Source organism: Cucurbita pepo, chromosome 7 (genome assembly GCF_057944985.1).
Source record: "Cucurbita pepo subsp. pepo isolate OVF chromosome 7, ASM5794498v1, whole genome shotgun sequence".
Lineage (NCBI taxonomy): Eukaryota > Viridiplantae > Streptophyta > Magnoliopsida > Cucurbitales > Cucurbitaceae > Cucurbita > Cucurbita pepo.
Window position 1 is genome coordinate 8164036 of NC_141804.1, and position 25265 is coordinate 8189300.

Genomic DNA, 25265 nt, shown 5'->3' on the forward strand with positions numbered 1-25265 from the left:
GATCAAGAGATAAGAGACAGGAGTGATTATATGATCTGAAATTTCGACCAACTCTGTATCCAACCCAAACAATAAAAGTTGGATTGGGTTACATTTTTTTTTTTTTTTTTTTTGGGTTGAAGTCTTAAAAAATTGAAAAAATCAGGTCGGTTTGTGGGTTGACATTTTTTTTCTTTTTTCGAGTTAATCTGATAGGGCAACTCTAATCCTCATCCGAACGATAAGCTTTTGTTGAAACCAGAACATTTGAATCAAAGTAATTAACATCTCTCAAAGATAAAGCTAGAATTAGATTACCTCTTGATCGAAGATCTGGAAGCAAGATTTGGAAACCATGTTCTAAATTGAGTCACCCCACAATCGAACTTCATGGTTCTAAATTGAGTCACCCCATAATTGAACTTGATCAAGGCTTGATTGAATGGCTCGGATGCAATTCTTGGAAAACGTCTCAATTTGAAATCTGAATTACATTCATCCACCCATCTGATTTTTACTGTTGTGTATTTATAGTCTCACGATAAAAGACGTTTGTGCGCTAAATTTATTCACAGTCCCCTTTAATCTCCACAATTGAACAATTGAACTTAAATAATTTATAAAATTAAAAATAATATTTTTTAATAAATATTGATGTGCTTATTTGACTAAATAAATAGACTTAAAATTAATTGTGCTTTACTCGCATAGGTTTGAACCTTGTTTTTGACATTTTTTAATTTTTTGGCATTTTTAAATCTCTTGGTATTCGATCGTGTAATAGGTTCATTTACCACACTAATCCTCCTAAATAATAATAAATAAATAAATAAATAAATAAATAAATAAATAAATAAAAAGCTGACAAATGTGGGTGCTTTGAGTCACCAACCCAACCAATCTGAAATTTTTTTTTGTTAGTTCAAAAAATTTCTCCAACCCGACCTAACCTCCTAATACATGACCTTCAGATAACAACAATATTATGTTTGAGGAGGGAAGGACACGGTCGGCCAAAAAAGATGTACACATCAATGTGGTACCTACCACAGTGATTTCGATATTTAAGTTAGCAAGAACGTTAGAAAAAAAAAGTGTCTTCTCTCATTAATTTTTCCTTCTCTTAATTTTCTTACGAACGTTTCCAAATTTAGTTTCGTAGAGCGTAAGTGACTCGAGCACTCACAACCATTACCAACAAGATATACTTTTCTTTTTTGTGGCTCAATCATAAGAACTTACGGATTAAACGTGTTTTGCTTGGAGCAATTCTAGATTAGGCAATCTCTTAGGAATTTTCTTAAGATTCATGTGAGCGAGAACAAAACATGTTGGAAAGATTTGTGTTGATCTATGAAGATAGTCTCACTCTTAGAAGCGAAGAGTAAGTAACATGATCATGGCAAGAGAATGTCGGGGTTATCAGGTACCGAACCTGAATTCTGAATCCTGATCCGAATTCTAGACATAGGTCGTGACAAACATGATCGTATTAACATAGCAACTATGAACAATAAACAAGAAGCACATAAAATAATAACACATTGATAAGCTATATGTTACGTGTTCATCAATCACTTCATCCGACATAGTCTATAGGCATTTTAGTTGTTTCAAGCTCAACTTAGTACTCTTAAGCTCGTTACCGTTAAACTAGAATTTTGTAGCTATAAAGTGGCATCAAAAAGTAATATATTCTCAACAAATAAAAACCATTAGAAAAGAATATAACACAATCTTTTTCGAGTGGAGTTAGATGTATAGTATTCCTCTATTCATGGTTCACGCAACTGCGCATAAACCCATTTGGCGGGCTCTTATACATACCCCTTAGGCTTGACTACGGGATAGCGCACGCTCATGTTACTACAAACCAACAGAAAAAAGGAACACACAATCCCGTGGAGTACGAGTCTGTATGTAGTATGTTGGAGCAGTAATCCATGCTCGTGTAACAAACAACATACATAAGGTCTCGTATTAAATACTTTTCATGACATCAATTCCCTTAGAGACATGCATGTCTGTTCGTTAAATTATCATAGTATAAAAGAACCACATGTAAATAAGCCACGTGTTACTCATGCATCAATCACTTTATCCAACCTGCCTTGTAAGCATTCAGATAGGTTCACTTACCATTTCAAGCTCAACTTGATATTCCTGAGCTTATCCTAGTTGATTGTTTCTAGGTTTGGTTCAACTGGAACGTAGGTTCACCTATTAAGGCAGTTGAGCTAAAAGTATATTCACGGAGCCAACATAACTTAACTATCTTAAAGCTGGTCATAAAAAGTGTTAAAAATTATTAATTATCCAAAACAGTGGCTATACTGTCGTCTGTGACCTTAATTACATCGGAAATGATTCTAGAATAGTACAAAATAGTCAAAACGAGTCAACTTAGCTAATTTAAGCTAGATCGAGACAAGGACAGAGCGGTAGCAATATACCCTTAATTACATCGGAAATGATTCTAGAATAGTACAAAATAGTCAAAACGAGTCAACTTAGCTAATTTAAGCTAGATCGAGACAAGGACAGAGCGGTAGCAATATACCCTTAATTACATCGGAAATGATTCTAGAATAGTACAAAATAGTCAAAACGAGTCAACTTAGCTAATTTAAGCTAGATCGAGACAAGGACAGAGCGGTAGCAATATACACATCGAAAATGAACTTTCGTCTACAAGAGTACCTGTAACGGTCCAGATCCACCGCTTGCAGAGATTGTTTTCTTTGAGATTTCTCTTTCGGGCTTCCCCTCAAGGTTTTAAAACGCGTCTGCTAGGGGAAGGTTTCCACTCCCTTATAAAGGGTGTTTTGTTCTCCTCCCCAACCAATGTGGGACATCACAATCCACCCCCCCTTCAGGGCTCAGCGTCCTCGCTGGCACTCGTTCCTTTCTCCAATAAAATGCGGGACCTCCACCAAATCCACCCCCTTTGGGGCCCAGCGTCCTTACTGGCACACCACCTCGTGTCTACCCCCTTCGGGGAACAACGAGAAGGCTGACACATCGTCCGGTGTTTGGCTCTAATACCATTTGTAACAACCCAGATCCACCGCTAGTAGATATTGTTTTCCATGGGCTTTCAGGCTTTCCCTCAAGACTTTAAAACGCGTCTATAGGGGAAGGTTTTCACACCCTTATAAAAGTTATTTTGTTCTCCTCCCCAACTAACGTGGGACATCACAGTCTGCCAGTTTGTGGGTGGAAAATAATGCTAAAATTCAATTAGATATCCAACGTTTTCTGAAAGCTACATCAGAAATTAGACGTGAAGCGTGGGTCCCGATCTGATAGGTGTTTCCAACCGTCTACAATGGAGGCATCCTTTCCTAACAAAAAAAATGTACGAACTTGGTAAGGTTCTTAGTAGACACACGATGAAATCCATTATTATGTTTTCTCATTTTCTCTCCGAAAAGCTCAAAAGTCGTCATAACTACATTCTTTACTTCGATGTCTTGGCAAACCAATCATTTACTCACGAGTTCCGCTATATCTTTTAAAATTTCAAAATATATATTTCAAATACTTTTAATTTTAAAGTTTTATAATACTTTTAACGTTGGTATATATATATATATAATAATAATAATTTTAAGAGCTTAAGTATATTTATTATTATTATTATTATTATTATTAATTTAGTATTTTCTTACATTTATAGCCTCGGGCTGAGAAACTGGGACGCCTCTATCAACGGAGAAGAAGAAGCTTTCAATCGAGAAAAAATGGTGGCTTCTAATGTGAAATCGGAGACCATTGGTCTGATGGAGAAGAGGAGCGCTATTGAGGCACAGATGGATGCCATCATTTCCCGCCTTTCTCAGCCTGGCGGTCCTGGACTCTCTGGAAATCTCGTCGACTCTGAGGTGATTGCGAATTGCAATGAAGTCATTTCCCTCAATTTCCGTGAATGAACGAAATTTTTATTGAAATTTATTATAATTCCTATGATTTCCTGTTTTGCTGATTAGGTTTAAGTGATTTTTCTATTTTGAGCTTGAAAAGAGATTTTGTGGAGTTGCTAATAGCCTAAAATTACGATTTATTTCCAATTCATTTGCTATTGCTAAGTTGTGCTTAAAAGCATCGGAATATTGAGCATGATTTGACTTCGGAAGTTGCTTGGATTAGGAGTATATGATCAATGTGTTGTTTAGAACTTACCTTGTTCCCTAAATTTTTGCAGGGGTTTCCTCGATCAGATATTGACATTCCAGTTATTCTGTCCGAGAGGCGTCGGCTTACTGGTAGAGTGTTCTAATCTTTTCATTATAGACAGTTTTAGTTATGGTGTGCCAAAGTGCATTTTAAATTAACAGAGTAATATTTGATAGTAATACATTTTATGAAGTAGGTTCGAAATCCCCGTGACGGTATCTTTAATCTTAAGAGTGATAGGATACCATAATCCATGTAAGTTTTGGATCATCCTAAGTTGGGGATGTGTTCTTCTCTATTTTGTTGCTTATGTGTATAAGGATTTGAATCAAATGGAATTTATATTTCTTTCCGTTGTTTTCGATAGTGAGGTATTACTTCTGAATGCCTTTGTAATTCCATTTGGGCTCACAAATACACCTTTGACCTTTCAAGCACGGGTGAATTGAATTTTCCGGCCATTTCAGGACGTCCATCTTGGAATTTTTTTTATGATATTCTAGTCTATAGTTCTTCTTGTGATGAACACCTCTATGCAGCGAATTGAGGAAAAGCCCAGTTCACAAAGATAGAATTGAAACCTTGGCCATTGGGTATTACGAAATGGGGTCGGAGCGGATCAAGTAAAGATCTGAGTTATGATTGAGTGGTTGGCTCCACAAAACATGCGTACATTACACTGATTCTTGGAGCTGACCAAGTACTAACGAAGATTCGTTATGAATTATGGAATAGTCACTCCATTGTCCCAATTGCTTAAATAGAGAGCCTTTGAATGGTCTCAACAAGCTACTGAGGCCTTTGAACAATTGAAACGTGTATGGTCACATTGCCAGTGTTGGCATTCAACTAGTTGTTTGTGGTGGAGACCGATGTATCTGGCACAGGCTTGAGAGCAATACTATATGAGAAGAAACACCCTATTGCTTTCTTTAGTTGCAATTTATCAGCCAAACTGCAAGCTAAATCAAATTATAAGCGTGAATCGATGGCCATAGTTCATTGTGAAAACTGTTCATTGTGATCAAAGTCCACTGTGAAAACGAATTGATAAGCCTTCTAATTGATGGCCATAAATTGGCCCTAAATTAAATTATTAGAGTTCACTAGTGCAAGCTAAATCGGCCCTATCTCCTTGGTCAAAAGTTCATTGTGAAAACGAATTAGAAGGCTTTGATGTTTTTGCTCGAGAAGATAGTGTTGCAACCGTAGTATCAGCAATGGATAAGCTCTTGGGATACAATTTCGAGGCATGATATAGACCAGGTTCTGAAAGTAAGGTGGTTGATGCTCCTCTACAACTGCCACCAACAGTTCATTTAGCTCACTTTTTGGTACCTGTCATTCTTCACGTTGATGTGATAAAAAAAAAAAAAAAGAGGTACTTGATGATCCCAAACTCAGTATGATTATTCAATAGTTGTTGGAAGAAGATGAGTGTGTCAAGGTATTCGTTATCCCAAGGCTGACTATTATACAAAGCGAGGTTAGTCCTAGCCTCAAACTCTTCGCTTCTTCCTACAGTTTTACAAACTTTTCATGAATTTGGGTTGGGAGGTCATTCAAGGTTTCTAAGAACTTATAAACGGTTGACTAGTGAACTCTATTGGGGTGGAATGAAAGGGACATCCAAGAAATATGTGGAAGAATGTTTGATTTGTCAGAAGAACAAATCCATGACCACTTCTCCAACTCGTCTACTTTTGCGTCTTGAGATTGTAGAACATGTGTGGGGAAGATATCTCGATGGAGCTCACCGGTATGAATGTGATCGTAGTGGTTGATGTATTAAGCAAAGAAGCCCATTTTATTGCCATGAAGCACCCGTATACGGTCAATTCAGTGGCTGAAGTTTTTATAAGAGAAGTAGTGAGATTCCATGGTTATCCTCATTCAATAGTTTCTGAGCCATGATAAAAACTGATTAGCCACTTCTGGACAGAATTGCTCCAATTGCAAGGTACTAAGCTTTGCCGAAGTACTTCCTATCATCCATGGCCGGACAACCAAACTGAAATTGTGAATAAGTGTGTTGAAACATATTTGTGTTGATTCTGTGGGGGAAAGCCCGTAACAGTGGGTCACATGGTTAAGTTGGGCGGGATTTGGTACAATATGACATTCCATATCTCTACCGAAATCACATTGTTTCAGGATGTGCAGTTGGGGAGTGATGTTAGGCTCCTAATTACGAAGTGTTATTTTAGGAGGGGCAAGAGGGTCAATACATCTCTAACCAGTTAGTTAGTGAATGTTTGTTATTTGGAGGGACCACCTGAAGGGTGAGGGATACTGGAGGGACTAGAGGTGTCGAACAATATTTCGGCTGGGAGTATCGTATTGCCTAAGAGCAAACGTTTTCCTCTGAATATAAATATATTTTAAGGGAATATCTTACACATTTCTGACATAATTATTATACATCGAAGTGTTGACTTGTTATTCTATTGTTTGTAGAGCTGAGGAATGACCACACGGAGATCACAGAAAAGATCAATCAGAACATTCAAGTTTTACATTCTGTGAAGCCTGCTTCCAGCTTGTCACTTTCTAGGGATGCAGGTAATTGTGAGGTAGATGTTATGCTTCTGAATGACAGATGTCGTTTATCTTTACGAGTTACATGCCTCGGTATGTTTTTTTTTAACAAGAAACAAAGTACATGTCTCAATTGCAGCTACACTAGAATTTCTATCCCATAGTTAACTAATTCAGGGAGAGTTCAACACTTGTACAACTTGGATTCTGCTTCGTTTTACAAAGGTGTTAGAATGGATCTTCGTGTGTAATTCGTTCCGTTTTCTAATTTCCTTACATAATTATATGTTTATGTTAACAAGCCACACCCTAAAAATGTGGGGTGAGGTGTTTTGAGGATTATATGAAGTTAATTCTCAGAAATTTGGAAGTTAGTTTTATTTTCTAACTGTCGAAAATGTTGCGAAGGTTCTATCTTTGTCATATGCAACAGAATGTGATTTCTTTTTTGTTACTCCTATAAAAGAATTTGATGCTGGAAAAAGGGGAAAATATAGTTTGGAGAATTTAGAGAGGAAGAGGAGACTAAGGAAAACAAAGAGTGGCCAGGAAGGGTACAGAGGATATTTAAGGAGAAAAGAGAGTGGGCTTAGGTTTATGTACTAAGTAATCAATGATAATACCTAGGGACTACAATACTATTTGTGGAGATTTGAAAAATTCCCTAATATATACCGAGAAATTCACCATTATGCCACTAAATGATTAGGCGAAAACTAATAGTTCTTCTTCTTGGTATTTAGGGATTTGACGAAGATTCTTGAATTTTTGTGATAGGTGTAGAGGGAGATGTGGCAAGATTCTTAGTGTCTAATTGTTGTGTCCTCCCTAACATTTTTTTATAACTATTTTCTGTGAGATCCCACCTCGGTTGGGGAGGAGAACAAAACCTTCTTTGTAAGGGTGTGGAAACCTCTCCCTAGCAGACGCATTTTAAAAACCTTGAGGGAAAGCCCATAAGGAAAAGTCCAAAGAGGACAATATCTACTAACGGTGGGCTTGGGTCGTTACAAATGGTATCAGAGCCAGACACTAAGCAATGTGCTAGCGAGGAGGTTGAGCCCCGAAGGGGGGTGGACACGAGGTGGTGTGCCAACAAGGACGCTGGCCCCCTAGTGGGGTGGATTAGGGGGTCCCACGTCGATTGGAGAAGGGAACGAGTGCCAGCGAGGACACTAGAACCCGAAGGGGGGTGGATTGTGAGATCCCACATCGGTTGGGGAGGAGAACGAAGCATTGTTTGTAAGGGTGTGGAAACCTCTCCCTAGCAGATGCGTTTTAAAAACCTTGAGAGAAAGTCCGAAAGGGAAAGCCCAAAAAGGACAATATCTGTTAGTAGTGGGCTTGGGCCGTTACATTTTCCTTCCCTGATTCTGATTCTTGCTAATTGTAGTATCCCTGTGATGCCTACTTGGCTATGGCCTTCTAGGAGATCTTTTTAATCTTCCCTCACGTTCATTGTTTTTCTTTTCAAGAAATTTGTTCCTTTTAAAACAAAGAAATAACAATAGTGAAAACTAAAATATTAAATCCATCACAGATGCCTGCCGATTTCACCTATATTAAGTATATATCCTGTATTATAATCACTCTAAGATCTCAAGGTTTTGAAAATTGTCTTAAGATTTATGTGCTGTTTGAATAATCATCCTATTGCATTCAACTATTAGGGAATACAGAGGGTTCAAATGTCACTGTTGCATCCCCAGCCTCAAATGGTATTTCTCAGAGCAACTCTTCCACTACCATGGACATAGATGCGAATGTTAGCATACCTTTTGCACTGGTTGATGAAATAGCGGATGCATCGCCAGCAGCAGACGATGGATTACAACTCGGTGATCAAGTTCTTAAATTCGGGAACGTCGAGGCTGGTGATGATCTGTTGCATAAGCTTGCCTTTGAAGCCCAGAGTAATCAAGGTCGTCCAATACCTGTTGTAGTTATGAGGCACGGTACTACACTCAATTTGACTGTGACGCCCAGATCATGGCAAGGCCGGGGCCTTCTTGGGTATGTGCATTGCTTGGCCTTTTTACACTTAGATTAATTCTCAATCAAATTAGCAACACTATTCTTGAGGTAAAAAATGCTTTGTGGGACTCTGAAGAAATTGCCCTTTGACAACGGACACGAAGTTAGTAGACTGTGTTATTTAGCCTTCTATTACGGTTTACCATACGTACCATATTTGATTTTTTAGGCAAATATCTTGTATCCATTTATTGCTCTTTCCATTCATGGTCTCTGTTAATGCTTGCAGATGCCATTTTCGGATGTTGTAGCGGTCTCTGGCCACAATCTCAGCCTGTCCTGACGGTTGTTGATAAAACGGTACTCACTTCTTTTCTGTTCTACCGCTCCCATGTGATACATGTTTGACAAATTTATCTTAATGTGTCTGGATTTACAATCCACCCTTCCCCCTTTTGCTGTCATTTTGCCTGGAAACTCTAATGAATAGGATAAGTTGAACTTTATGCCACCTTTGGATGTTAAAATATTAGTCAAATTACAACTTTGGGTTAGAATTTACTCGAATTAGTTTCTATGATTGGAGAAACCTTAATAGGAGGAGCTATTTATGAGGATTATTCCGAGCCATAAGATCTATTTACGAGGTTGTATCTATAATCACAAGAACTATTTATGAGGCTTTATCGAGTCATAATGACTAATTATGAAGTTTTATCAAACTTTAAGGACAAAATTATAACTTTTAAAATTATAAGGACCATAAATTTGGTCATAAATTTGGTCATAAAGTTCTTTTGTTTACATAGGTTAGCTATCTAAATCTGAAACCAACAGATTTCGTTTCACAGATAATATGGGAGAGGAAAAGTCGAGCTGAGGAAGATTATAACGAGTTTTGAATGGGTTGTTTAAGACAATGTGTGAAGTTATTAAGTTTAAAGTTATTTTAACCATTTGATCTTGGCCATTATTATATATTATATATGCTTGAATTTTTTTGGAGATTTTAAAATATGTAGCAATCGTTGTTACGTGTCTAGAATATCCTTACTCTTGCCTCAAATGAATACTCATGCAACATGAAACATGCAATCACACATGCAACATGAAACATTATATCTTTTTCCAGCGGGACTTAAACTCATGGCCTTGAGTTGTGATTCTCTATAGGACTCACTAGACTCATACCCTTTTCTTAATCTTTGAGTCTCACCAAATACACACCACTTCCATACCTTTATAATTCGGATTGGGTCAGGTTCTCGGGTTGGGTGTACACCCCTAATAGAAGGGAATGTAAATATATCGTACATAATCATTTATTTTCCTTTGATTTTATGCCTATGAATCACACATTCATGAGACTCCACAACTTGACAAGTATAAGACAACCTTTTGAATAAGTAATGCAATATTGTAAACATTCCTTTTATGAACATTTATTTCATTTATTTTATGAACATCAATTAAAATCATACCTAGCATTCATCTTTCCCTACAAAATGTTCTTCATTCATATGTAGCATGCATACATTTTTGAAATTAGAGCTAACATCCATACAATAATCACATCAGGCATAACATATATTAAACAATTCAATTCATCTAGCTAAGTATGTAAGGTTCCAATCGTGAGTTTACTTATCTTGCGGGTGGTATACTTTAATCCTCCATCATGCTTTCAAAGATCAATTTCAGTTGTTCAATCTAAATTCATTTATAAAAATCAAACTAGCTCGTAATCAATTTTATCCTATAAGTAAAGACTTTGAAAATTTTATTAAAATATCTCAAACCAAGCCAACAACACCAAATAGGCTTGAAAGGAAGAAGAGAATTGTGTCGAGGTCAGGCTTAAACGGTCAAAATCTCTTGGACTGGCTGAGATTGGGAAATTTTGTGTTGATGGTTGATTTTTATCATTGACTTTTTATGTTGACTTCGATTAAACTCAATACTAAATGGATTTTACTCAATTCATTTATGTCATAAAGCTTACTAATTAATTATTTAACTTTTAATAATAATTTTGATTATTTTCTTTAAAATTTAATATTATCCATGGTATAAAAGAATCTAAGGTTATTAGTATAATCTTGAATAATATGTAGTTGACATACATGAATATAATAATTAAAGGGTCTACAGAATGTGAATAATATTGGATGTTCTTATCTTATCCTAATAACACTATTAATATTTAATATGACCCACTTTATAATTGTTACAAATTATTCGATATAAATCATTCATGTAGAGGCATATGAGTAGAAATGTCCAATATATTAAGTTTGTATAAGATTGAACCACAAAATATTTAATCTCTCTTTATAAATTTTAATATTGGTTCTTTGGTTTGCAATTGTTGAATCGGTATGGCAACCCTCAGGAGCTCATAGCATAAAAATTATGAAAATTTACACCCAAACTTTTAATTTAAAATTTTAGACTGCAGACTTGCATTTAAAAATGTAAATTTTTTTTAATAAATATAATATTTCATGTTATAAAAATCATTTAATTTTTCTTACTTTGAAATACGTAGAAAATGATATATCATATGAAAATCACAAGTAAACAAAACATATTCTAACAAAACATATTCTAACTAATTTATGGTTCATAAATAGATTATCAACCGCATGCCAGATACGAAGCCCATGTATGAATAAGGATTAATTTTACTTCCCCACGAAGCTACTCTAAGTTGGGGGTAGGTCCCAATGGGGAAACTATAAACACCTTTCCGTACTGTGTCTGGAGTACTTCACTTAATTTCCTCCGCAACATGCACTATTGAGACCCAAGACCCTTGAAGAATCTTTTCCATTCTCGAATCCTATTAATATCAAACCAACTTTATATCTTCCAATACATTCCTACTTTTTTTAAAAAAAATTACAAATTCAAGAATCTATTTTCTTAAGATAAAAATTGGATTAAAAAACAAAGCTTTTTTAAGAGAAAAATGAAAGAATTTACAAGTCCAACAAAAAAGAGTGCAATAACTAATTACAGAAACAACAAAGGCTTGAATCCAACAAAATCAAACCAACATTATGATTACAAAAAGGCCTTTAAAGTCTCTAGCTTATAATTCAACCAAAAAGCATCAAAAGATTCCTACTGAGATGATCCAGAGCTAAAGAACAGAGTTAGAAACTTTATGAGTTTAAATAGAAGAATGATAAAACAGTCCACCAAGTTGAAGTGACACAATTAATTATCAGTCTCATTCTCTCATGAAGTCAAATTCATCATATAAAATCTCTAAAGATTCTATCATCCTCTTTTCCCAAGGGGGAAGGGGGAAGGGGGAAGGGGGAAGGGGGAAATAACAACACACACACTTAATCAATGGACAGAGCCATCAGCCCAACAAGAATGCTACACATCAAACATCAAAATTGATAGAAGTGTTACCCGCAAGTAGAGTTGTAGTTGTGGTTGGTCGGTCAAGTGGCAAAACTTACAGCCGCCTTGTGGACACCTCCTCTCCTGCTTTCTTCTTCATATCCTAAATGGTTCGTTTCCAGATCCACATCTTTCCACCTTTACCTTCTTAAACTGTGATTTCTTGGTAGCTATCTCTTGGAAAGGATTTGGTCCATCAAATGTGTGTTTAAATTGTCGGATCTTCTTCCTCTTCCCTTGATCGTATTCTTCGTCCCTGTAAATTTGGCATATATATCAAAACGATGTCAAATATCTTACATTCGAGTTATAGCTTGCACCCACCTTAACTTAACTATTTTCACAAGACATCAAGTGAGAATATAACTTGTAGGATATTAAATTTTAGGTAAGGAGTCACCATGGTTTGAACTCATTCCCTCTAAGCCCTTTATTATTTACATGGTCCTTATCGAGCACTAAACTTACCTACCAATATGTATTTCGTTAAGCATACTAACTTCAGGGATTTGTGTGTGTTTGTTTTGGAAATGGATATCTTTTATCTAATTAGGATTATAATTGTGAGATTTCACATTAGTTGGGAAGGAGAACAAAGCATTCTTTATAAGGGTATGTAAACCTTTCCCCAAGGAGGACAATATCTCCTAGCGGTGGGCTTGGGCTGTTACCATAGTTTTACCACTTTGGCCTATTATTAGTCTTTCTAAGACAACCACAAACACGAACAACAGCGAATATGGTCAATACAGAATGCTAAACAAACGGTATTGACCAGATTGAAGTGGCACTAGACTATTGGATCAGCCATTAGTAAAATCTGTATATGCGTTCAAGATAAAAATTGAAATAAAGCTACACTACAGCTTTAACTTCTCCTCACAACTTTCGTCAGCCTTGAACAGATTATTATCACCTAACAAGCATTGGTAAATAAGAAAGGGTCAATGAGAAACTTTTAACTCACCATTCATCTGCAACGTAGCCAATGCTAACATTCTCCATACCAGTGAACCCATTCCCAGATGAAGGCATGTCTATCTCATCCCACTGCTTGACTGCAATAAATTCAATTTTTTTGACTCGTTAGAAATTTAAATAAGCCGAACAAGTTTCAGCGTCCGTAATCAATAGTAGTATAAAGTACAACACTTGATCTTCCCATCAGAACTAGACAAGTAACACTTTATAAGATTTCCGTGAATCAATGTGTAATCTTCCCATCAGAACTAGACTAATATGTGTAATATTTGGATTGGGACTTACAAAGGCTAGACTTTCAATCAACATAAGAAAGCTACAAAAGAGAAATGATCAAAACCAGGGAATGCTTTACTGAATATGCAATTTCAAAATGAGATTGCCTATGTATAACAATGAAAATGTGAATATGACTAAAGAACGCCTTTCCAGAGGAAAAAGTGCACACCTGAAATCTTAAGAAGCAGTCTAAAAGGCATCATTTCTGATACAAATACACAAAAATAATAATAATAATAATAATAATAATAATACCATAGATAAGGTTGGAATTTCTCATCTGATGTAGAGTTTACATATCTTAACATGTAGCAGGAAGGTTATGCAATTAAAACAGGTTCATAACAAGCGTCAGAGAAAAATGCTTCCAGACCTGAAGTATAATAAAAAAAATGTAGGAACGCAGCATAAATTGCTTACCAACTGTATCTTGAAAGCCATTGGTAAGAGCACGACGTGAGCCATCTGGATTAGAACTTCTTTTTCTATCTTTTAAACAATTCGTCTCAACAGACCCATTGTGATTAGCCACTATGATAGAGTCAGTACTACAATTCAATGTGTTCATAGTTGCAACCACAGAATGTCCCTCTGTACTTCTCTTTTCGCCTTCTTTATCAACTATATCAGTCAGCGACTCCACTTTATGACCTTCTTTCCTTGCGCAATTACCATTACTTTCTCTAGAACCATGCTTATCCTTCTTCCTGGACTTAGAAACTAAGCAAATGGACTTGGATTTCTCAGATGTAGATGGACCAAAATCAGATGACACATCGTTTCTACTGAACAAGCTTTCCACAGTGAGAGTTTTGGAGCCTGGAGATTGGCGTTTTTTCCTTCTATGTTTCTTCTTCTTACACAGGCTTAAGGATGTCTTGAAAAGAATGTTTGAGCTGAGATGCAAACTTCCCGAAGGGTACTTCAAAAGTTTTCTTTTCAATCCTCTGCCATGCTTCGAATCAAGAGTTTTTGAGAGCAAAACTCCCTCTACCATAGTTGAACTTGATATTTTATTTGACTCATCGGGCATCTTCTTACAATTAGAAGCATCCCCAGAAGACAAGTTACCAGCCGAAATTTGATCTGAAATGCCAACCTGGAAGAATGGATGAACAAGAATAAGTTGAAGAAACCAGAAAACTACAATTGTGTTGAGGGCTAAGGCATTTCAATGGAATATAAAGGTCGACCTTGCTACTTTCTGACATTGGTTGATTTGGTACTACTTCAGGGTCAGATTTCTTCAACGTTTTACAGCCAGACTCTTGGATTGAAGCAGCAGCATTATCATTCTGAAAGTGAAACCAAAAGCTTTTAAGCAAAATGGGTCTTTTTGCAAATCAAATTGGCAACAACAAATACTCCAACCTGTAAGAAATGCAAACTAAGCATCAACTTACAGCCTGAAGAATGGCAGATGCGTTGGCATCAATTACACTGAGAGAAGTAGCAACTGAGACACCCAAGCTTCTGTCGACATGGTTGATTTCCGTATCAGCTGCTTTGGCCAAAGAGCTCTTGGAATTAGTAGCGTGAAAGCTACTGTTCATTCCTCTGGGTAACGATGGTAAATCTCCCGCGGAACTAGAGTTCGGAATAATTTCCTTGTTAAAAGTTTTTAATGACGAGATTCCCACTGATGGAGATTTTGGCATGGACGATACCTCCGGTACTGAGCATTCTTTACTTGCCCGTTCAGTTTCTCTCGGGACAGATGGTCCATTTGAAATTGTTGTTTTTGATGTACCTACGTTTGATGAGTCTTTTAACTCTTTTACCAATTCATCATTGGAGGGACCATTTAATTTTTTTTCAAATGTACGATTCTGTGTACAGATGTCCTTCTGACCTGGGTTGACAATGGAACCAGGTTTATTTAAATTGGTAGATGTTTTCATATTCTCTTTCGAAGCAATGTTGACGGGTTTCTTTGGAACAACTTTTCTTCGGTCCCGTACATAAAATAACATGTATGCCTGCTGCTCAAAAACTGTCCTGTCACCAACATGTGAAACCTGTAACAAGCAAATGAATTCAATGTAAACTCGGGGGTAGGATAAGTGGAGATAGAAAATTCTTCTTTATAATTATTCACATTTCATGAAAAGTAAATAACACAGTTCACTTAGGTAGAACCATTAATTTTGTATCACATACCCGATTGTCATCAAGGGCATACCACATTCCACTGGATGTTCGAACGTAACAATAATAATGACCACTACGGGTGCTACCACCATGATGAACAAGAACCCCATAAAGAGTGTACTTCAAATCTCCATCCTGGTAATGCAAGAAGCTCAGTAAAACCATAGGATTGCACAAAAGCACATAAAGGTACAGATAATGAAAGCCAAAACAAACTATAACCAAGTCGCACAGGTTCAAGGGATTTGGCAATTTTATATTAACATCTCACATTTCACGAAACAAGAACAATGTTAACTTATTGGAGTCATTGTACTATGACAGCACCAATCAACCCTTTTATGTTTTCTGTTCATTATTAAAAATATAGCCATATAAATAATTGATCATCAACACAACACCATAAAGCAATCAACAAGCTCAGAAAATGGAATACCTAACAAGATATCATAGCAAAGGTATGTTTAACAGGCATGAAACAATTTTTACATCAGTCATAATGAAAGAAATGGGAAAGGCAATCTGTTCCATAATCCAGAGTTTAACACACTTATCATTTATATGATTTATCCAGAGAAGCTCAACATACACTCTTATCTCCCTCTTCACGTAGCTTACCGATGCATTAACCAAGCAGCAACCAGTAATAAGCTAGAAGCCTAGTACAATTATAAATTTCCATAAAATGAGCAGGGAATTGCTGAGGACTGTATCAGAGAACAATTACATAAGATTGAATTTAGTTGGAATTAAAATACAAATATTGCTAGTTGTTAATTGATGATTAAGCTTTTTTCACGGGAAATTGAATGATTAGCTTGCAACAGCAGATTATTAGCAAGCTAATAGTGCATAATACAATAAACAACTACCAAGTCTATAGCACCCAAATGAAATAAAATGTGTATGAATGAGAAGCTTACAGCATAGGAACCACTGACAAAAGGAGCTAGATCCAATGTAGGGCTAAATTGAATCTTTTTGTGGATCTTTTCTTCAAGATTGTACGACTGGAATCGCTTGAGATGAATAGTTAAAACATAAGGTGCCTTGTAAACTGTGAACTGCTTAAGAGCCTTAACTTTTTGCTTGCATCGTTGACATTGATACTGCCTTTCCCCTCCATCCAACAGCTCAGGAGTAGTGAAGTTTTTAAATGCTTTATGAATAGAATCAGCCTTCACTATGTCCAGACTTAGATCTAAAAATGGATCAAACTTGTTGGAGCAAAAAGAACATTGCATGCATTTGACCTGAAATGAAGTAGATGAATTACATGTAAACAGAAGAATTTACATAGAGGACAATGCAACCTTTAGATATCATTCTTTTTTCCACCATTTCAGGTTGTGACAGATCTGCTGATCCTAACTAAGAGATTACCTGACTTCGGAGGCGACCACCAAAAATCTTGTGTACCAAACTCTTCTCATAGGCACTAGGAGATTCACTTGGCAGGCCTAAAGGCAAGCAACACCTATGCATTGATTCAAGCAAGTTTACCATGTACTCATGAGCATCTTCTTGTCTAGCATTTTTGAAGTTGCGAGATATACCTAAGAGAACGGTTAAGAATTGAACAATCCAACATCATAGGGAGATAAAAGACAGTCTACATCCAGCTAAAATGGTTACTACTAAGAAAAATAATAAATATACCAACTTTAACATATGTAAACTCATGCGGTATTTATTATGAAAGAGCCAACCCACAACATTTGACTCTTTGCTCTCATTCAAATGTAGAATAAGATGACAGGACATTCTTAGACCATCTTTTCAATGAATAATTTTTTTCCCCGATAAGAAGCAAACATAACAAAAGTTCCTCTTAAACTTTTTGCCTTAACTGTTGATAATAGCATTTATACTATATAACAGTTATCCATTTCCCAAGAATCTCGAATAAAACTAACAATGAAGAATTACATTAACTATAGCGAATTATAAGGATACATCGCAAATTAGAAACAAGATCCTTGGGTGCTAATATTCTCCCACTTGACTGCAAAGCACGGCTGACATGCTTCTGGATGGCACATAGAGCACAGAATCCAGCTACATGGCCTTCACAAATTACGAAACTGAATTAGGCAAGACCAAGCATAAAAATCTTAATGCAGACATTAAAACAAACCGAGCGTATTTGCATGCGACCCTATACATACAATGTGCATGTGTCCTAATTCTGCATAAAATGACAGGTTGCATTATCTGTACTTCTGCTCCTAGCTTTTAGACGCTAGCATACTCAGAATACATCGTACCAGCTCAATAAGATTGGGAACTTAAACTCATTTTTCAAATCTAAATTGAATTAAAAAATACAACCTAGGTCTAAATTTAAAAACATTAATTATCAATGAGCATAAATTAGTAGTTAAAGTATCTACTCCTTTCCTTACATTTGTAGTACTAAAATCAAATTTAAAGATATGAAATATAATTCTAATAGAAATGGGAATTCAACCCCAAAATATATAAATGCCAAACGCATGTCTTAGAAATAAATTAGTGTAAAGATATAAACATATATATTTCCTATTCAAAACAGAACAAATCGTTTATAAAATATATAGATTTTGATAGAGGAAAGTCGAAACTATTTCACATTAGGCTTACGGTTAAAAATAAAAATGGCAAGGGCAAGTTTGTTAAAATGTATATCAAATTTAATTTCATTGTGTTCTAAATTGAAGCAAGAGGAATATGCAGAGTAACACACAAGAATTTTGATGCTTCCCGCTTTGAAGATATGCAGCCAGAGGCTCTGTATATGTCAAACACTGCAACACTGAGTTGAGAAAACATGTGTTCCCAAGATTTTGCAAACCAGCACCCTGCGAAAAGTAACCCCGTAGTCCTTAAGTTTGATTTCGAAAAAAATAATTGATATTCAAACTTCAAGAAAATAACATGCCAGGCAATAAAGAATCTATGAGCTACCTAAATGAAGTAAAAAACAAAAAAAAAACACCCAATTCGGTACAAAACAGAAGATGAACATTTAGATATTGAAGAGACAAATTCCTAGAGATCCAAGGTTCAAAATTTTATTGAAAAATCGAGCAATGTGAAAATGTAAGATTTAAAAAAAAAAAAAAAAACCAGCAACAGACTGATAATTACAATGGTCTGGATCAAAGACCATCTGGAAAGACGATGAATTCCAAAACTTTATGATAAACCTATGCATGATACGTTTTCTTGAGATAAAAGGCGAAATTAAGCAATTCTGGTAGAAGTACAGATACGAAGAATATAATAGGAATAGATTATAGAGAGCTTGTAATACGAGGCAACAACGAAACTAATTAGCCGCAAATTAGCACTAAAACGAGCACAAGATTCAAAATATGAGTTCTCAAGAACGCCGAAGATGCCCTTTAAACTACAAATAGACAGGGCATGAAGCCACTGAACAGAGTAGAGAGTAACAACGAAAAGAAATGAAAACGGCCACATCAAATCTGGGTCCGAACCAAAAACTGACAACTATAACGCATGGGTACCCATCAATCAATCAAACACTCAAATAAAATCTTAAAACCGACACATAATGACGCAATATCAACAGAAATCATAGAGCCACTTACAATTCGGCGAAAGGTGATCTCGAAACTGAGCTCGGGGTCCAACCCATTTTCCAAAAGCTCCGACCCATCCAATTTCTTCCCCTTCAGAGCCGAATGATCCACATTAGAACCAGATTTCTGACCAAACGAGCTATTGGGGTTTAGCGTCGTGAGTTCAAAATCGCCGCCGCCGTTATCAAACCCCTTGAAAGTTCTCCTAGCTGGAACATAATCCACCCTCTTCTGAAACAGAGAAAACACTAAATCAGTCGATGCCCCAGGACAATCCGACTGATTATCACCAAGCTCCGGTTTGAAAACAACCCCGTCAGCCATTGGAAAGCCTTTCCAACAAAAATGGAAAAAAGAAAAAAACGCGATTCCAAAGAGATCAAAACCCTCCTCAGATTCTAAAGCGGATTTTGAGAAACAAAATCGTGAAATCTCCTTGAGAGGGCGAAGGATTCAAGGATTGGGCTGAGAGGCAATTGATTTGCAGAGCCTTCGCGCGTTAGCACGGCTTCTGCGAAAGAGGGAGAGAGTGAAAGGCGAAAGCGCCAGTATTAAACCCTACAGAAGTCTTTTTTGGCTTTTCTTTTTTTTTTTTTTTTTTTTTTTTTCGGAATTGGTGCAGCTTAGATTACGGTGGGCGCGTTACAGCGGATTCTGGCTCGCTGACTTAGCCAATAGATGCACGCCACGTTTTGATTTGAGGAGAAAACAGTCCTTTCGCAATGTTTGTCACTCGCAATCTGCAGTAGCCAATTAAAGAATGACACGTGGAAAATAGACTCAATTTCCCACCCCGAAAAATACGTTCTTTTTTGTGATTTAAATAATAAAAATAATGATTTCAATTCAATTCCATGTAATTTAGATTCTAAATTTTTATTTATTTTGCATTTAATTACATTTTTAGTCCTTTTAAAAATAATATCGACTAAATAAAATTTAAATCATCTAAACATGCAACATGAACTACGTTGAATTACGGTGGGTGCGTTACAGCAGATTCTGGTTTCATTGTGTTGCATGGTGATATATAGCGGACAGATGAATGTCATGTTTTGATCAGAGGAGAAAACAGTACTTTCGCAATGTTTGTCACTCGGAATCTGCACTAGCCAATTAAAAAATGACACGTGGAAAATAGACTCAATTTCCCACCATGAAAAATACATTCTTTTTTAATCAAATAATAATTTGAATTCGTTGTATTATAGATTCTAAATTTTTTTATTTTACATTAAATTACTCTTAGTTTTTTTTTTTTTTTTTTTTTTATTCACGAAACCAAACATATGAATTTTTAAAATAATAATAAAAGATTTTCTTATTTCTTATTTTTAAATAATAAAAAATATATGTTCTATTCTAAAAATAAATTTTAAAAATTTATTTTTTAATATCAATTAAATTAAATTTGAATGATTTTAAACCTGGAATAAAATTGCAAAATAACTTAAATTAGACTGAAAAAACATAAATGCATTTTTTTTACTACCGTTTCAATATCTGAAATGTAAATGCAACCTTATAGCATTTTATATAGCCGTAACTCTCGTGTTTATCAATAATGGATCGTTCATCCGCTAAATTATAACTTAAAATATGATATATATATATATATATATATATAATTGAAAATTACATTGAAATATCTATAAATTCGAGAATTAAATAATAATAAGTCGATTAATTGTTTGTTGTAGACTATTAAAGCATAGATGACCTCAAATGTCAAATTCCTGTTCGAATAAATGAAGCTTGATTGTTCTTTTTAAGAAAGTCCAGCTATGTCTGAATTCATTAAATACACGCTTTAGTTTAAATATTTTTTAGGCATTAAAAATAAAACTTAAAAATATATTTTAATTTTTTTTTAATTTTTTAAATCTCCCTAGTATTTTTAAAATATTTGTAAAAAAATTAGATAATAATAAATAAATAAAATGGTTATAAAATTAATTTTCAATATATATATATATAATCTTTTAATTTATACAAAATTTAAAAAGTTTTTGTTGATTTATAAGCATAAATATTATTTAAAAATATTAATTAACACTTTTACATGGAATGAGGGCAATTTGGGGATTTCACTTTCTTTTTCCCTCCATTAAAGTATTAATTATATGTGTTACACACGAGCATAGTTCAACTAACACTATCTCAATCTTGTTGCAAGTCAGCTCGACTCATCATCTTGTCACCTTAGCTGTCTACTTACGTAGACCTTATTAAAAACCGTCACTAACTCTTAATGTACTTTAAAACTAAATCGATATAGTACTCATCATTCATCAGTTCGTCTTGAATTCCTTTTTTTTTTTTTTTTTTTGGTACGAGGAATTTTCAATCATGGGCTAATGTCTTTAGAAGTTAGGCTCTCGTGAACTTTATGTTGTAATATGAATGTTTATACTGGTATTCTTGAATTTTATGGTCGTGTGTTCTTAATTTGAATATTCTTTTTGATTTGGTTAGCTGAGAATAATCACGAGCACATTGTAATATTGGGAGGATTAGGGTGTATAGAGTTAATCATATCGTAGCGTTTCTAAGTTTAGGCATATAATATTGAGCGTTAGAGTGTCAAGACAGCAACTTGAGAGAATGAAGCTAGTACCATACTCGGGGCACTTGGGAGGATTAGAGTGTATGGAATTAATAATATCGTAGCATTTCTAAGTTTAGGCATACAACATGAAGCATTCGAGTGTCAAGACAGCAACACGAGAAAATGAAGCTAGTACCATACTCGGGGTACTTGGGAGGATTAGTGTATGGAATTAACCATATCGTAGCGTTTCTAAGTTTAGGCATATAACATGGAGCATTAGAGTGTCAAGACAGCAACTCGAGAGAATGAAACTAGTACCATACTCGGGGCACTTGGGAGGTTTCGAGTGTATGGAATCAATCATGTCGTAGTGTTTCTAAGTTTAGGCATACAACATGAAGCGTTCAAGTGTCAAAATAGCAACTCGAGAGAATGAAGCTAGTACCATACTCGGGACATTCATAGACTCGAGCCTCCCTCCCGAGTTCATATTCCTTAAGGACTGATGGGCATAGACTTGGAGTATTCCAAGGCCATGTTATCTTTTTCTTTACAATTTCTTTTCTCTCTCTCCTAATATTTTCTTCCTTTTTTTTTTTTTTAATTTGGAATTAACACGTGTAAGGACTCGGACTCGATGACTCTAAAAAGACGGTAAAATTTTCGTGAGATAAACTAAAGAGAATTTGAAACATAATATATAATATATTTACATTATTTTAAAATATAACATTCAAAATACAACATAAAAATTAAAATACAAAATAAGGAACGGATATAAAATATTTAAAACAAAAGAGCTGAGGACGACGGGTGAGGATTGTCTATGGTACCTACTCCAGAGTCCACTTACGACTTTGACTAGCTCCTAATTTCTTGAAAATATGAAGTGAGTACAAAGACTTAGTAAATAACCTACTTGTAGGCTCTTAATCCTGTCCTTCGTATACTAGGGTACCACACTCTTTCTTGGTTTGTTCTGGTTCTTGTTGCAAGTACTTATGCCCTTAGGTTCTGTTATGAGTAATGAGTTCTTTGACATGTTCTAACTTGAGGACCTTGGTCCTTGTATTATGAAGTCTCAACCTTGGTTATGATATAAGGGTCTTAGTACTAAAGTTATGGGTTCTTGTCTTTAGAACGGATCTTGATCCATGTCCTAGTCCTTGATCGTTATTTTGTTCTTGGTGACTTTCTATGATATTGTTCTTGTTCTTGTTCTCCAAGACACTCCCCTTAGGATTTATGGTACGAGTCATGAACCTAACAACATATCTCCAAGGCTTCTTATGTTCCAAGCAATGCAGTCTGTACCTATGTCTAAGGCTTCATGCGTTCCAAGCGATGTAGTCTAAACCCGCATCAAGAATTACCCTACAATACAGTCTGAAAATCTTTGCCCAAGGCTTCATGCATTCCAAGCGGCATAGTTTGGATACCTATGCTCAAGGATTCTTACATTCCATATCGTTTGAAAATCTATGCCCAAGGCTTCATGCATTCCAAGCGGCATAGTTTGAGTCAAGACTTCATACGTTCCAAGCGGCAGAGTCTGAGTCAGGACTTCATACGTTCTAAGCGGCATAGTCTGAGCCATGAACATTATTATGGGAGGTTTAAGAGGTTCTTAATTCATGACTAAGGTAATTTACTCATTTCTTGTAGTTGTCCCTAACGTGGCCCTAGATTACTCCCGATGAAAGACCGAGAAGGTCACATGATCAATGCAAACATGAAAGTGACATCCTGCAATTGTGACTAAGGTACCTCTAACATGGTGTAGGAATCTCATTTAGGTGAGGGAAAACATGAGACCGAACATGACATCTTGCTAAGAAAAACATGGTGCAGAGCATCCCACCTAACAGATGATGTAATGGTCCAAGCCCACCGCTAGTAGATATTGTTCTCTTGGACTTTCCCTTTCGGGCTTCCACTCAAGGCTTTAAAACGCGTCTGCTATGAGAAGGTTTCCGCACCCTTATAAAACGTGTTTTGTTCTCCTCCCCAACCAATGTGGGACATCACAATCCACCCACCTTCGGGGCCCAAAGTCCTCACTAGCACTCGTTCCTTTCTCCAATGTGGGACTGCCATCAAAATTCACCCCCCTTCGGGGCCCAGCATCCTTACTGGCACACTGCTTTGTGTCTACCTCCTTCGGGGAACAGCAAGAAGGCTGACACATTGTCCGGTGTCTAGACCCGGGAAAAAGAAAATAAGAAGGAAAAAGAAAAACAAAAAGAAAAAAATAAAAATAAAACTAAACTTAGTCGCCAGAAAACCTGCGAGTTTTCCAGTGACAGTCGAGTTTCGCGGATCCCACGCGAAACGACAACCGCACCCCGCTCAGCCTTCAACCCACGACTCCCAGGACACCTCAAATTATCTACAAGCAAAGAAAAGAAAGAAAATACGAGAGAGAGAGAGAGAGAGAGAGAGAGAGAGAGAGAGAGAGAGAGAGAGAGAGAGAGAGAGAGAGAGAGAGAGAGAGAGAGAGAGAGAGAGAGAGAGAGATTTCGAGTAACACCGGCGAGTTGCAAACTTTTTCCGACGAGTCCCAAACCACCCGAAAACCGACACCAAACGCTCAGTTACCATCACGAGAAGGATCCCTAACGATAGCACAATAACTCAAGGTACGTTTTTATGCCTTTTCGTAAGCCTTGTCATCGGTAACCAAGGTCAGAAAATTGGGTTTTCCTAAACGTTCTTAAATTTGTGGTCTTAGGAATTTTTAGGCCACAAAACTTAGAGGACGAAAAGAGGGACGACAAACAGAGAGGAAAAGAAAGAAAGAGGACCGAAATCAACAATGGAAACGTCGCGGGAAGGAGAGAGAAAATGCGCCGAAAAATTGTGCAGAAGTCAGGTAAGGAAGAAGGATCCATCGGATCTGGTCAGCCCGAACCGAGTACCCAGACCCGAAGGCCAAACCAATCTAAGTCCAGCCCGTGAAATTGAGGTCCAAATTCCGATTCAACCCAAACCTCAATCCAGCCTAGTAGCCAACTGTTCAGCTAAACCAACTTGAGACCAAACCCACGATCCAACCGAACTGGTCTGCAACCCAAACACATGCGGCCCAGTCAATAAGCCGAGGCCCAATGATCAGTCTGGCCCAATAGCCTTTTGCAGCCGACGATCCGTATCGCGACTCGAACCCGACCGTGACCCGTGCCTCAACCCGACGCCACCGCACGACGTGGCATGTTCTGATGTTGCCACGTGGCACACAGCAGCACAGGCGGTCCCTCAGCTCGACTCAACGCAAACGGCTCCGGCTCCCTCCGGTGACGCTCAAGCGGCTGTTCAGCTCGGCTTACCTGTTTTCGGCCCGATTTCCACTATTTCGACCCTCCCGTTCCTGATTTTGGCCTCGATTAAGGTATTCGAGGCCGTTTTAGAGCCATATTTCACATTTATTGAGTTATTGGTAAATTAATTCTGAAATACTAAAGGAAGGTGGCAAACGGTGTGATAGAAAACAAACCCCGGCAACGTAGGAAGCAGCTTTCATGGAACGAGAGCTTACGTTTAGCTAATTAGGGGTACTTCGACCAAGGCCAACCAAGTAAGTGGTCTTACTATAGGATAGGCTAAAGATTGTATGAATTATGATGATGTATGAG

The 25265-nt window shown here is 36.6% G+C and overlaps 2 protein-coding genes across 4 annotated transcripts; one reads left to right on the plus strand and one right to left on the minus strand.

The window, feature by feature from the left end:
* Positions 1-3653: 3653 nt before the first annotated feature.
* On the plus strand, positions 3654-9228 carry LOC111798381 (uncharacterized). The gene is made up of 5 exons (XM_023681480.2): positions 3654-3863; positions 4184-4244; positions 6613-6717; positions 8364-8706; positions 8957-9228. Exons 1-5 carry the CDS (start codon positions 3723-3725, stop codon positions 8976-8978), a joined length of 672 nt encoding a protein of 223 aa, XP_023537248.1. The 5' UTR covers positions 3654-3722; the 3' UTR covers positions 8979-9228.
* A 2597-nt stretch (positions 9229-11825) lies between these two features.
* UBP23 (ubiquitin-specific protease 23) lies at positions 11826-19617 on the minus strand. Of its 3 annotated transcripts, XM_023681512.2 has the most exons (12): positions 19395-19617; positions 19092-19313; positions 18221-18335; positions 17452-17562; positions 16879-17051; positions 16419-16748; positions 15505-15630; positions 14748-15362; positions 14538-14639; positions 13765-14443; positions 13052-13142; positions 11826-12340 (listed from the first exon to the last, which is right to left on the minus strand). In XM_023681512.2, the coding sequence occupies exons 1-12, from the start codon at positions 19404-19406 to the stop codon at positions 12181-12183; spliced, it is 2736 nt and encodes a 911-aa protein (XP_023537280.2). In that variant the 5' UTR covers positions 19407-19617; the 3' UTR covers positions 11826-12180. The 3 variants fall into 3 exon arrangements, with proteins under 3 accessions (XP_023537280.2, XP_023537279.2, XP_023537278.2); XM_023681511.2 differs by having other exon boundaries at positions 14784-15362; positions 19092-19617; XM_023681510.2 differs by having other exon boundaries at positions 19092-19617.
* Between the last annotated feature and the right edge of the window lie 5648 nt (positions 19618-25265).

Bases quoted from the DNA above. Each gene is read 5' to 3' on its own strand.
- UBP23 (XM_023681510.2), bottom strand. From the start codon at position 19,406: ATGGCTGACGGGGTTGTTTTCAAACCGGAGCTTGGTGATAATCAGTCG. The intron at 18,336-19,091 runs GTAAGTGGCTCT...TACTTTTCGCAG, and splicing joins AGATCACCTTTCGCCGAATT to GGTGCTGGTTTGCAAAATCT. The intron at 14,640-14,747 runs GTAAGTTGATGC...TTTCACTTTCAG, and splicing joins CATCTGCCATTCTTCAGGCT to AATGATAATGCTGCTGCTTC.
- LOC111798381 (XM_023681480.2), top strand. From the start codon at position 3,723: ATGGTGGCTTCTAATGTGAAATCGGAGACCATTGGTCTGATGGAGAAG. The intron at 4,245-6,612 runs GTAGAGTGTTCT...TATTGTTTGTAG, and splicing joins CGAGAGGCGTCGGCTTACTG to AGCTGAGGAATGACCACACG. The intron at 8,707-8,956 runs GTATGTGCATTG...TAATGCTTGCAG, and splicing joins CAAGGCCGGGGCCTTCTTGG to ATGCCATTTTCGGATGTTGT.